The 14,318-nt window shown below is 37.9% G+C and overlaps 1 protein-coding gene across 4 annotated transcripts in view; it reads left to right on the top strand.

The window, feature by feature from the left end:
- Window positions 1-13,456, top strand: part of CMSS1 (cms1 ribosomal small subunit homolog) — a 352,758-nt gene extending 339,302 nt beyond the window's left edge. For all 4 annotated transcript variants that reach the window (XM_057696280.1, XM_057696278.1, XM_057696282.1 and 1 more), the window contains 6 exons: window positions 1,193-1,252; window positions 2,439-2,541; window positions 6,177-6,237; window positions 6,691-6,778; window positions 11,621-11,709; window positions 13,163-13,456. In XM_057696280.1, coding sequence (XP_057552263.1) covers window positions 1,193-1,252; window positions 2,439-2,541; window positions 6,177-6,237; window positions 6,691-6,778; window positions 11,621-11,709; window positions 13,163-13,246 — 485 coding nt within the window. In that variant the 3' untranslated portion in view covers window positions 13,247-13,456. The remainder of the gene's footprint in view (window positions 1-1,192; window positions 1,253-2,438; window positions 2,542-6,176; window positions 6,238-6,690; window positions 6,779-11,620; window positions 11,710-13,162) is intronic.
- The last annotated feature ends 862 nt before the right edge of the window (window positions 13,457-14,318 follow it).

The following is a 14,318-nucleotide window of genomic DNA, read 5'->3' as shown; positions in this document are numbered from 1 at the left end:
TAAATGTCCATATGTTCTTGTAAAATATGTCATATTGTTGCATGTGGGTACATTTTACAATTTATTTAAATGATGTGCTGAACCTCTCATTCTCTTTCCTCACTTAACACTTTTTCAAGATACCTGTATAGCTTTATGTACATCTAGCTCATTGCTTCTAAAATGCTACATAGTATTCCAGTGATTTCATCTCCCACATGTTGCTCATCCATTTTCTCCTATATGGACCTTTAGGCTGCTTCTCCTTCCCCAGTGTTACAAATAATGCTAGTGTGAATATATTTGAGTATGTCTCTTTACAGACTATACAAGAATTTCTTTCCATTATTTACTCAGGAATGTAATCCTGGGGTCATAGGGTATATACACGTTAATTTTTACTTCTGTCCAGGATAGCAGTACCACTTTACACCTCCACCTACAGTTCACAAAGAGTTTCCATTATCCTACATTCTCAGCAACACTTGGTATTATACATCTTTCTAACAGTTGCCATTCTAACGTGTGTGCAGAGTGTTATCTCATCTTGTATTAATTTGCACTTCCATGATGACTAGTGAATTTGAGCATCTCCACATAGATTCGTTAGCTACTTCAACTTTGCCTTTGTATATTTTCTATTCCATAGATTTGAAAATAAAGATGCTTCATTAGTCCATTGAATGATACAAGCTTCTGTTTCACTGCTCAAATGATGGACAGCTACAAGTTTACTTATTGTTGCTGCTGCTGTTGTTTTAAATGCTAGACAACACCTTAAAATATGTGTCCCCAATTCATTGTTGTACAGCCTGTTCAAGAATACACCACTCACGGTACTTGCCTGGTGGTCCAGTGGTTAAGAATCTGCCTTCCAATGCAGGGACACGAGTTCAATCCCTGGTCAGGGAACTAAGATGCCAAATGCCATAGGGCAACCAAGCCCACGTGCCCTAGAGCCCTCACACCACAGCTAGAGGGCCCGCATGCCGAAACTACTGAGCCCGTGCACCGCAACTAGAGAGAAGCCCACATGCCTCAACAAAAGATCCCGCAAGCCACAAGATCCTGAGTGCTGCAACTAAGACCGATGCAACCAAATTAAATAAATTAATTAATATAAATTTTAAAAAAATACACCATTCACATGTAATCTATTTTGAGTATGTGTGTTTGCAAAATCCTCTACAAAGCATGTTTCTCATATTTCTAGACTCCTGCTTCCTCAAGGCCAATGATTTGACTCACAGTCTTTCATCATATCTAAAAGAAAGTAAGTAAACTCACTTTTTAAAAAGTGATTAATCATTTTACTATTTCCACTAAAACATTAGGTCTACCTCTTTAAAATAAAAACTTTTAAAAATGCATTTAAAATCAAGTTTCCATCTTAAATGGATTTTAAATGAAGGTTTTTTAGGTCCATCTTGATATTAGTTTTTATTTATTTAAATTTATTCTTGTTTTTCTCTGGTATTGGGGATTTGGGTTTTGGTCTTGTTTTTGTTTTACAACACATTAGAAGTATTGCTCCTGGAATCCAGAGAATTATGTGTTCTAGTCCCAGGTGCCCCATCAATTTGCTGTTTGACTTGACACAAATCGCTGAGGACTCCTCTGGGACTCTATTTTGTTATATGAAAGACAAGGAAGTTGGGCTATGTGATCTTGAACCCATCTCTGAGATTCTGAAATTCTGTTCCCATGTTCAGAACTCAGACCATGGCAATTGCACAGACAATCTAATTTGATCTTTTCGACTGTATGTAGGCAGTAATAACTGGATTATTCATGCTAGGTAGTCATTTATTGTGACCAACAATGAAATAGTTTAGATATGGTGATTTAACATTCTTTTTTCAAATTCTAACCAATTCTAATGACACTCAAATTCATAAACCTTTCTTAGCCTCAAATTCAGCAAATGTAAATGTAGGTAATAATAGAATCAATCTCACTGGATTATGAGAACTAAAAAAAAAATTATGTAAAGTACTCAGCATAACGTCAGTGTTTAATAAATGTTTGCTATTTTAATATCATTTCCATTTTATATCTTATGCTGTGTCCCTTTAAAATATAGCATTTTTAAGTCAGTTCTTTTCCTGTTTAGTCAACACTGCCTTTAAGCATCAAACATAAATTAAAATATAGAAAATGTATTATTACAAGCTTTTTAAATTTTCTTTTTCTTTTTTTCTTTTTTTTTTATCTCATACAAACTTAGTCCTGAAACTGGGAACATTTAGCTACTTGGCATATTATATGTTTTGTGGTGTAAGTTAATGATGTTTCATTTTAATTTACTATCTAGAATAACCAGAGAATGTGCTCTAAACAATGCTTATTATATTTTTTTTTACTTAAACAATAACAAAGAAGTAATTGGAGAATATTCAACTTTGGAGGCCTTATTTTGCTATATTTAGGGTAACATTTTTCTTATGGTCTTTTTGCAGTCTGCCCTAAGTGGGTGAAACTTCGGAAAAATCACAGTGAGAAGAAATCAGTCCTGATGCTGATTATCTGTAGCTCTGCCACCCGAGCCCTGGAGCTCATTAGGTTGGAAGCTTTACCTGTTCTATTTTGTAAATATTTTCTGAATAACTGATATTTGCCAAGCTGATATGTTCTATATGCTGGAGATACAGCAATGAAAAAAATACATAGAGTCCGCTCTCCCATGGAACTTACTTTCCAGTGAGGGAGACAGACAATAAACGAATAAATACACAATATAATGTCAAGTAGTGATAAAGTTATGTAGGAAAAAAATAAAGCTTGGCAAACGGATAGAAGAAGATGGGGGCTACTTTTAAAAGGGTAGTCACAGAAAGCTTCTCTTAGGAGACTGACATTTGAGCAGAGACTTGAACAAAGTAAATGAGAACACCAAGCAGATATCTGGAAGAAGAGTCTTCAGGCAGAGGGGACAGTAGGTTCAAAAGGCCCTGAGATGGGGTGTCATTGGAGGATTTTGAGCAGAGGAGTCACGCGATCTGAATAATCATTCTGCAGGATCACTTTGCAGCTGTGTGGAGAACATGCAAGGGTAAAGCAGGGAGATTATGCAAGCAATAACCAGTTGGGAGAAATAAATGAAAGGAAAGATCTAATTTAAAATAGTAACAAGAAAAAATAGAACACCAAGGAATACGCTTGCCAAAATTTAGACAGAAAATATTACATAAGGGACACAGAAGATCTTAAACAGAAAGGCATACCATATAGTTGAATAGGAAGATTCAGTGTAAAGATGTCTGTTTTACCTAGAATAATCTACAAATATCACAGATTCCCAATGAAACTCCTATACTATTGTTTTTTAAACTAGATAAACTAGTTCTAAGTTCATATGAGGAAATACAGAAGAAAGAATAGCTGGCAAAATTCTAAAAAAGAATGCTAGTGTGGATACGATGCCAATAGAATATATCAGATTGTTTTTTAAAAAAACATATTACAAAGTCTCAATAGTTAAAAAAGTATGGAATGGGCACATGTGTGGCAGAGAGATCAGAACAGTGGAGCAGAACTGAAAGTTCAGAAATAGACCCATATGCATATGAAAGTGAAGGATATGGCAAAGTGACAAATCAGTAGGGAAAGATGGATTATTTCATAACTGGTATTGGAACAACCAGGTAGCCATCTGAAAAAGTTAAGCTGGATTCTGTATCTCACTTCTTATACCAAGATAAATGCCAAGTGGACCAAAAATTTATATGTAAGAATTATGTTTTAAAGATAATTTGTTGGTGCTTTACTAAGTGCTTTCACATACCTGTTCATTTACTGTAGCATTTGTAGAGTAAACAAAAAGCTTTCCCTTGGATCTGTAGTAACATTCAGCTTTCAGAGAAGAGCTGTCAAAGTAAAATGGGATTTCCTGGGACTCACCCTCTCCCCAGGCCAGGCTCTGCTCTAGGCTTTAACTGGAGGCAAAACAGAGGAAACTCCAAGTCCTGAAGATAAAGGAACTTTATCAAATAGACTAACGTGCAAAGTAGACTCTCAGTAGTTATTTAGCATCTATTTTTTCTAAATGAGCTAATCTGAGCATGAATTTAGAAAAGTGGGTTTTTAAGCTTTGTTAATAGTCCTTCACGGGCTTCCTAGGTGGCGCAGTGGTTAAGAATCTGCCTGCCAATGCAGGGGACACAGGTTCGATCCCTGCTCCAGGAAGATCCCACATGCCACGGAGCAACTAAGCTCGTGTGCCAAAAAAACAAACAAACAAAAAATAGTCCTTCAAATCCTTCTTTCCTGCTAGGCGTACACGTTAAAGTGTATGTCATACAATCTCAGTAAAACGAAAGTGTTTCTTTTAACTGTTTCTGCTCTAAACAGAATTGATCTTAAGGACTCCACCTGCTTCTGGACAGCTATACTTGCTGATTCTGAAATCATTAAGAGTTCACATAGACTTTTCAGTGTTTTAAAAACTACCACCACAGAAGTCATTTCAGATTCAAACACTAATGGCAAAGAATTTGGCCTGGAGGTGGCCTCTTAAAAACAAGTTGTCACATTGATTTGAGTTCTTACCTTACATAAATGCCTTTCTGAGAGGCATAGAAGCACTGTGTTGTCCTACTTCATTTGCCAATTCTCAGTGTTTTTCTGTGTCTTCAGTAATATTATGATCCATTTCAAGGTTAGGTGATTTGCAGAAGGTGATTTCTGAGCAGGTACAACAAACCCTATTCATAAAGGCTAATATTGAATAATTCTAACTTTTGTGAGAATGTCTGTTTTCTTGAGAACCATGAGTTATGTTAAATATGTCCCCTAAATTGTCTTCTTAGTTAACCTCGCCATGGAGAAAGCTCATGTGTAAGTTCAGACTTACACAACAGAATTTGTGTAGCATGAGTCACTATTTTGTAAATTCATTTGTTCTTACTGGTCAGTAATATTTCTCAGTATATTAATGATATATAAAGGAAAGTAATATTCTGAGCAGTATTCCATGTTCTATTCCCAAACATCAACTAGAAGATAGTTCTTTTATACCTGTTTTATACCCATTTATACCTGAAGCATTTCCACATATAAATTTTTACAGATAAGCTCACTCTGCAAAGTCAATAAAAGTAGGGGGACTGCGCTGAATGAAGGACATAAGCCCTCCTGCTCCCCCCGCCAGCTTATCCTTGTCCCCTTAGGGCAGCCACACACAGACCTTTGTACATGCCTTTGGGCTCTGTAGAGCGCAGGCTGACATCACTGCTAAGATATTTCTCACAACCAAATTTTTTATGAGAACTATACTACAGAGTTTGAAGATAAATTCTCTGCTGGCAACCTAAAATACAGAACTTTTGTATTATAGGTGTTAGACAAACAAAATTCAACCAAGTATATCTGAAGATCAAATTGCCTTTATTTAACAATTCATGAATCAGGCAGCATCCTATCTAGCTACTAGAAGGGCACTCCAAGGGTTGTGCAAAATGAACGTTTTTATAGGAAAAAGTGTGGAGGGTCTTCCCTGGTGGTCCAGTGGTTAAGACTCTGTGCTCCCAATGCAGGGGGAACTAAGATCCCACATGCTGCAAGGTGCAGCCAAAAAAAAAAAAATGGAAAATGGGTGGAGCAAGGGAGCCATTAACAAAAGAAAAGGAAGACTTCTTTTTAGGCAAGGACATCTTCTTTTGGCAGGGAAGGAAATGGCAAGGGTTTTATCTTCCTCTGGGGTGCAGAGGGCCCACAGGACAGCTTACCTTACTGGTGCTTGAATAGAAATTCCAGACTAGTTGATTAAGATTACATTTCTGAGAGAAGTTGAAACTGCAATTAGATGAAGTATTAAATCTGGGTTTGGTATCATGGGCTTTTAGCATGAGTGACACCATTTTGGGACTGTGGTTTCCATTTTAACACAAGTGAAGGACAAATCCACATGTGTCAATAATCAAGGAAGCCAAGTAAAGTTAACCTTGTGCCTGAGAGTGAGAAGCCCACCCAGATGCATGCCTGATTAAAGGCCACCCCACTTTCATTCCAGAGATGGGCTAACCTGAAAATCAGAATTGTGTGTGTGTGAATATCCACATATATATGCACATATATACACACATAAATGTGCATATTCTTGTGAATAAATATGATATAATACTTAAGATGTAATAAGTAGTCCACATGGCCCTGAATGAGTGAGTTTTCTTATGTGTAAATCTATTGTTTTTCATCAGGTCGATGACCGCATTCAGAGGAGACAGCAAAGTTATGAAATTATTTGCAAAACACATAAAGGTAAGCAAGGGCCTGTGGTTCCTGGTGGGGAGTAGAAGTAATCCTTAAGGGCCACTTCCAGACCTCAGTTTTTCCACTTCAGCCTCTTTTCCTTATGTCCTTAGCAAGCATGTTCTTTGACGCCTTCCTCATGTAGCATATTTAACAACCATTCTGATTTTCTTTGCATTCCCTGCTTCTGCCCCCACAACAGTCACCATTCCTCTGTGTTCTGAGATTTCTGTACAGAAGCTGAGGTTTGACCCCTGGACTCTTTGGAGATTTACCAGTTTTCTAGGGAGATGCTTTTCTGTCTTAATGTTAACCTTCTTTGCCCTGGAAGTTGATCCTAAATAAGAGTAGCCCCATTTGCTTTTTAACTTTCTCAGCTTTTAGATTAAATGCTCTCAATTGGGCTATGATTGAACTTTCTAATGACTCTTCTTTTCTTTGTTCTCTTCCATTTTGGAATAGGTCCAGGAGCAAGTAAAATTGCTGGAGAAGCGTGTGGTACACCTGGGTGTAGGAACTCCAGGGAGGATTAAAGAACTCATTAAACAAGGTATGAAAAGAGGTAGTGATACTCCTACTCAGAGCTGGGTATCTGCCTTACCCCCTTGTGAGTTTGAGAAACCACATGTGTGATGTAGTGAAACCAGACCTCTGTTAATTCAGAAGTTGGAAACTTCGCCTTTTGTGTCTAAAGCCAGCCAGCAGGTATAGTGCAATAGAGAATGATAAGGACTGTGGCAAACTGCAGTGCAAGTGCCCATCTAAATATATTCAAATTCCAGTTGCTTTAAGCAGGTTAGTTGGTTCACAATCTATTTCACCGATTTACAGCTCTGGAATTTGGATAGCAGAATGTGTTGAGTAGTTCTCTCTCACTTAATTGAGTCTTAGCTCCCCAAGACTCCCATTTCATTTGAGGGCTGGTATAGAAAATGTGTTGAAACAAAAATGCAGTTTCTATGGATGAAATACAAGTTTTCTAGAACAGTTCTTGTGAATGCATTTCTCTTTTAGTGCTTTACCCAGAAAGTATTCCAGACAGCATCCACCAACAGGTTTTTATAGTTCGTTGACTTTCTCAAAGCCAGTAGCCTAAAAACCTGCTGACCTGCTGATGATCTTAGTACGTGTTCTACCTGCCAGACAGAATAAAGATTGCTATTAAATACTCATCTCCAAATTACTCATTTAATAACTTTATTTTATAACTGGAGCTATTCCTGGATTTTTGTGTACCTAAAAATAATGTGTTCATCAGTATAGTATCTCAGTATAGAGATGGTCATTTGCAAGGAAGCAAACAAGAGCTAAAAATACTGGTGTTTCTCTCCAGATGAAAACCTTGGGTAAGTGAACCCACTATATGCAGAGGTCTGTGCAATCACAAGGAAGTAGCAAACTTGGTGGTCCCAGACAAGGAAGGGAAGCAAATATTTTTTAAGTTCCTACCTGTACTCCCTTTTGTGCTGGACACCCTCACATGTCTCATTTAGTATTCATAGCATCCTTGCAGGCTTGGGTCACGTAGCCCCTCCCAAGATCTCTCGTTTTAGGCCTTCCTGGTTCCAGAGCCTTTCCCCCTCAAGGAGCTCCTGATCCAGTTGAAGAGATAAATGTGCATAGGATGTGACTGACAACATGAGGCAGTAAATGTCAAGGTCCAAGCAAGCGCTTCTAAGTCCTGTAGGAGTTGAAATGAGGGAGAGATTGCTATGATGGCTGAATCTGCAAGGAAGGCTTTACAGTGGAAAGGATCTTTAACTGATCTTTGAAGTATGGGTAGGATTAAAATAGGATCTTTGAAGTATGGAGATGTGAGAAAAGCATTCAGGAATGGGACAAGAGCTGAATCAGAAGCGGGCAGGCAGATACATGGGCTACATCCAGAGGAGACAATAAGTAGTCAATACATGTTGAGGTTAAGAGTCCCTATGACGGACTCACATCTCTGGATGCAAATCCCAGGTCTGGCATCTTACCAGCTCTGTGACCTGGCAAGTTTCTTAACCTTTCTAAAACTGTTTCTTTATCTGAATGACAGAGATAGTACTAGCACCTACCTCAAAAGATTGTTATGCCACTAAAAAGCTAAACACATTGAGTGTCACACCTTAAGAACTCAACAAATACTACTTATTACTTTAATTAAAGAGACCACCTTTCTTGGTTGGAGACTTCATGGGCTGCGGTAGCCTGTGCTTCAGTTGGGAAGAAAGTCAGATTTGGGAGGAAGGCCCTTGCCCAGTGATAGGCTGGATTTTTGCCTTGTTGCCCTAGGATGTTGAAAGTGAAGGCGCAGATGAGAGGTGTTCATAGTCCGTCAGTGAGACACAGAGTTGGGAGAGATTGGCTGGGCAGCCGGAGAGGCCAGGGATGTGCCGTCCCTCTCCCACAGCTCTTGGCCAAACACTCACCTAGCCCCTTCCTGGTTTCCACATGTTTTATGAGTGTCACTAGGCCCCCCAGGCAACAGGGTCTCTCTTCTCCATATTTAACATTTAAAAGAGAGAGAGAGAAAACGAAGTTGTCCAGGTTGTTGAAATTTCACAGAGTTGTGAAAACTCACTGTGAAGGCTTATTTCATCTAAGGAGTGGAAAAATCATTTAAGGAGCTATTGATTTTTTTATAATACTAATGAAAATAACTCTTACTTTTGATTCTGATTGGATGAATGGTTTGATATTTATCGACTACAGATGTTAGGCTACATACAAAGTGTTTAAAGAGAACTCTAAGAACTGAAAGTCTAACAAAGCAAGACAAATGGCACATAGCTCATTTTATGTAGCTGTTTATGGCTTAAGATGTTTATATATATGATATATTAAGTAGCGTTTCCAAACGTCAAAAGATATTCCATAACACTGGGATCAGTACATTTATAGACAGAATTTGTATTGTTTTATATAATAAGAAGGGAATTTTTCAATTATAAGAGCCTTTGTAAAATGCAAAAAGGTACAGAAAAGAAAATAAGTCACTTTAGAGATAATCTCTTGTCCATTAATATTAGATATATTTCCTTTCAGTCTTTTTTCTGTGCATTTATCTATATCTTTTTATAGATGGAGATCATACTGCATATCATAACTTTGTAACCTGTCTTCTCTACTTAATATATCTCATGAGAACTTTGCTTGTCATGAAATAGTTTTAATTTTTCATTTTTAATGGCTGTATAATATTCTATTGAGTCTTTTTCCAGTTTTGTTGAGATATAATTGACATATAACGTATTGGCCAAGGTGTATGACATGATTTGGTGTGTGTGATATATATGAAATGATTACTACAGTAAGTTTTATTAACATCAGTCACTTCACTTAGTTAGAATTTTTTTTCTTTTCATGAGAACTTTTAAGATCTACTCTCAGCAACTTTCACATATACAGTGCCGTATTGTTGACTATAATCACTATGCTGTACTTTACATCCCCAGCACTTATTTATCTTGTAACTGGACGTTCTCACCTTTTGACCACCTTCATCTATTCTCCCACCTCTTACCTCTGACAATCACCACCAATCTATTCTCTGTAGCTGTGAGTTTGTTTTTGTTTTTGTTTTTAGATTCCACATATAAATAAGTTCATATAGTATGTGTCTTTATCTGACATTTCACTTAGTATAATGCTGTCACGGTCCATCCATGTTGTCACAAATGGCAGGATTTTCTTCTTTTTATGACTGAATAATATGCATGTGTGTGTGAGTGTGCGAGATGTATTCTTTATCCATTCATTTGTCAGTGGATACTAAGGTTGTTTCCTAGTCTTGGCTTTTGAAAGTAATGTAGCAGTGAACATGGGGGTGCAGATATCTTTTCAAGACAGTGATTTCATTTCCTTTGGATATATACCCAGAAATGGAATTGCTGGGTAATAGGGTAGGTCTATTTTCAATTTTTAGAGAAAACTCTATACTGTTTTCCATAATGGCTGCACAAATTTACAATCCCACCAGCAGTGCACAAGGGTTCCTTTTTCTCCACATCCTTGCCTGTACTTGTTATCTCTTGCCTTTTTGGTAACAGTCATTCTCACAGGTATGAGGTGATCGCTCTTGTGGTTTTGACTTGTATTTCCCTGATGATTAGTGATGTCAAGATCCTTTTCATGTACTTGTTGGCCATTTGGATGTCTCCTTTGGAGAAACTGTCTATTCAGTTCCTCTACCCATTTTTTAAATCAAATCATTTGGGTTTTTTTGCCCTTGAGTTGTACGAGTTCTTTATGTATTTTGGATATTGACCCCAAGTTATATTGGTATTTAGCAATTCTATTATGGTAGAGTGTTTGGGTTGTTTCTAATTTTTTACCCATTTTAAGTAATGCACAGTGATCATCTTTATAAGTAACTATGCTTAAGTTTCTGATGTTTTATTGGGATATGTCAGAGAAGGAGAATTATTTTATCAAACAGTAAGCATTTTAAAGCTTCTATTATGTAATGTCCAGTTGCCTTCCAGAGAGGCTATGCCTGTTTGTTGTCCGATCAGCAGGCAATTATTTTTAAGGCAACACTGTCAACCCATTGTCTTTCTTAACTTATATCATTTCTCATTTACAGAGAGAGTTTTAAATAAGAGGCATTATAGTTATAAGAAGCATGAAAAAATCTTTAGGGCAGAGAGGAAATCATTGACATAACCAGTATTGAGGGGAAGTGCTGCAGGATAAAGTGAGGCTTCGTTATGTTTCCAAGTGTGACACCTTGGGGCAGTGGGCAGAACATGGGGAGTGGGAAAAACTAACTGCCCAACTCTGAGACCTCTGAGGCACAGACAACCTCTGAGGTCCCCTCTGACCCCACATTCCATACTTGTCTCTAGATAGACAGGAAGACAGCAGGAATGAGTCCTTAAGTGGTTTACCAGTCTCCTCAAAGGATAGCAGACTTTGAATAGAGCCCATTCATTTTAACTTTCTTTTCTGCCTGAAATTAACCTCCCAACCCTGTCCTCATCCTTCTGCCGACTCACCTCCTCAGAGTCACGCAGACTCTGTTGGACTCAACTCCTCTGAAGGGTCACTATCCCAAACTGCAGGATACATCTTATCAAATCCCTCGGGGATGAGACTTTACCCTCTGGGGCTTGGTGAAATGGAGGTTTGGGATTGATTCTTTGTCAACACTTGAGCATTTCACAAGCTTAGCAAGAGCAGCTTCCCTGCTTCCCTGAGAGTCAGTGATAAGACTGTAAGGAGAGTAAGTCTCTGAGTGTTGCATTTGTTTTCCATCAGACAGGGCTAGCACTTAATATGCAGAGATCAGTTGCCGGGGAGAAAAGAGCAAATAAGGCAAAAAAGCAACCAGAGGAATAAAAAATCATTTTAATAAGCTTATGTCATGAGTTCTTTAATGTAGCAACTCTCTCCCTGTCTCTTTTAGGTGGCCTTAATTTGAACCCCCTAAAGTTTCTGGTTTTTGACTGGAACTGGAGAGATCAGAAGTTGAGAAGGATGATGGACATTCCCGAGGTACCATGTAACCAGCAATCTAGCAATTGCCTTTAATCTTTTTTTTTTTTTTTTTTTCAGTTTGAACTTGAGTTCAAACACAGCAATAAAGTCTTTGACATGGGGAGCCAGCACATTCTGGCCTTTGAAATGATTTCTTTTAACTCTGAAGTAACGACAGTTATAGAGGCCATCTCACCACTTACACATAACTGTATCCTTTCCATGTGTTTTATAGGAATCGGCTTTGTTTCTTCATTAAATGACCAGTGGCCTCTGCCCCGCTGGGGACCGCATCCATACTGTACCTTTGAGAAACAGGAAGATCTGGGGGACTTGGCATATTTCCCTGTACCTTGTTTTAGAGACACAATCATCTTGGCCTTTTCATCCTTATAAGTGCACTTGGAGGTGGGGGGCACCAGCTTGGCCTCATTCTCATTGCTTGCATCTCCACATACCCAAAACCCACTTACTTAAATTAAAGGGCTATCTTGGTTTTGGGGAGTGGGGAAATTGTTTTGATGTCTCAGTGGACTGATTGAATACCGTTGTGGGAACAGTGCTAGCTCATTATATATTTATGAAAGTAATCCATTATCATCATCATGTGAAAAATTGATTTGCCACCCACTGTGTTATCATGGGGCTAATTTTTCAGTCTAGCCTGATGCTTAGAAGTAGCTATTGGGGAGAATAGGGTTGTGTAGTAGTAAACATGGCTGCCAGTCACCAACCAGCAATAAATCATGGCAGTAACTATCAAAGAGGCTTGCAATCATTCCTCCAAACATGCTGAATGAATTAATTTACTATATACAACTATATCCTCAGAATGACCAAACCTGATGATAATTGATTGGCAAGTTAGGCTAAAAACCATTTTCTCAGTCCCTACACACATACACACCACACACATACACACACACACACACACACACACACACACACACACAGTCCCCTGAACTGACTGGTTTTTTAAAACTAGTTTAACCAACTTGATGTCAGACACGTGAGCTCATGTTTGATGATTTCAGTTATAATGTTAAATCTAAGCCACCACTAGTTTTCTAATTATAATAATGAAAGAGAAATAGTATTCAAAAAACCCTTTTAACCCATACTTATTTTTATTGTGATGATGTCTTTATTAGCAGTTATCCTGTATTAAAATATTGTGTATTGTCTAGGCACACTTTGGGTATATTGAAACACCTTTGTATAAGATTTTTCTGTGAGATTTTATTTTGAATGGCTACAAACAAAAGGACATCTTAATGAAATTGATGTCTTATATAGTACCTCTTCCTTTACTTATGTAAGTATTTTAACTCTCAATAAAATGAAGGTTTTGCTCTTCCTGATTCCGGCCATAACAGCTGCATATATACCAGGGAATCCAGATGGTTGAATTTATTCACCAAGACCATTTTTTCTTGATCTTAAACTTTTTTTTTTCTTTTCTCTCACTTAGATAAGAAAGGAGGTTTTTGAACTTCTGGAAATGGGAGTCCTCAGTCTATGCAAGTCAGAATCTTTGAAGCTGGGCCTTTACTAAGTCTGGATCCTAATGAAAATTCCTGTTTTCATGGTGGGATTTGCATGGCTCTGGCCCACTGCAAGCACTTGGTAAATAGCAACTATTGTTTTATTAAGTTGACTGTATCACCAGATGGATCACTGGGAATCTTAGGTGGGGATTCTTTTACAAAAGTGAATCTGTCCTTTGCCAACTCCCTTGTGTAATAAAGTATCACTGGCTTGTGTGTGACGTTTGTTAAGCAAACTGAGTTTTTCTTTCACCAACTGGCCTCTGATGTGACTGTACAAGAGAAGGGAAAAAGCATCTGGGCAGCCTCAGGCAAGCCCCTTCCCTCTCTGACCCTCAGTTTCATCAGCTGTGAAATGGGAAGACTGTCTTGCAGGATTGCTGAGGACTGCATGAGATGGTACGTGTGGAACAGATTTGTAAACTGTGATGCCTGGTCCCAGTGTGAAGGGTGGTGGTGGTACTGGTGGAGAGAGCTGCAAGTATGTGGGGTACTCTGTAAAGGAATAAAAGACAACAATGTAACTACAACTGTCTTATTCATTTATTTAGCTCTTTGTTTTGAGATAGTTTTACACTTACAGAAAAGTTGCAAGAACAGTATAAGGAATTCTCATATTACCTTCCCCCAGCATACTCTAGTATTAACATCTTGCATAACTGTAGTACAGTTATCAAAACTAAGAAATCAACATGGCTACAATACAGTTAACTAAACTGCAGACTTTATTTGGATTTTACCAGTTTTTCCACTGATGCCCTTTTTCTATTCCAGGATCCAGTCAAGGATTCCACATTGCATATAATTGTCATTCTCCTTAAATTTCCTAAGAAGAATATATATAGTCTGTCACATTTAATCACTAAAATAGTTCTGGAGGAAACATCTTATTTATATTTTACAGATGATGAAACTGAATCTCAGAAAGGACACACAGTACTTTAAGTAGCAGAAGCAGAACCCAGATCTCCCATGTTCACTTCAGGACACCATGGTTATCTGTTTGGGGAGTTAGGCATATTAAAACAAATGAGGTAATAAAGCAAACAAATGCCATTACTGGTATATGAAATTCAACAT

Source organism: Hippopotamus amphibius, chromosome 10 (assembly GCF_030028045.1).
Source record: "Hippopotamus amphibius kiboko isolate mHipAmp2 chromosome 10, mHipAmp2.hap2, whole genome shotgun sequence".
Classification (NCBI taxonomy): domain Eukaryota; kingdom Metazoa; phylum Chordata; class Mammalia; order Artiodactyla; family Hippopotamidae; genus Hippopotamus; species Hippopotamus amphibius.
The sequence above is the reverse complement of the archived record's forward strand: the minus strand, read 5'-3'. Positions and strand labels throughout refer to the sequence as shown.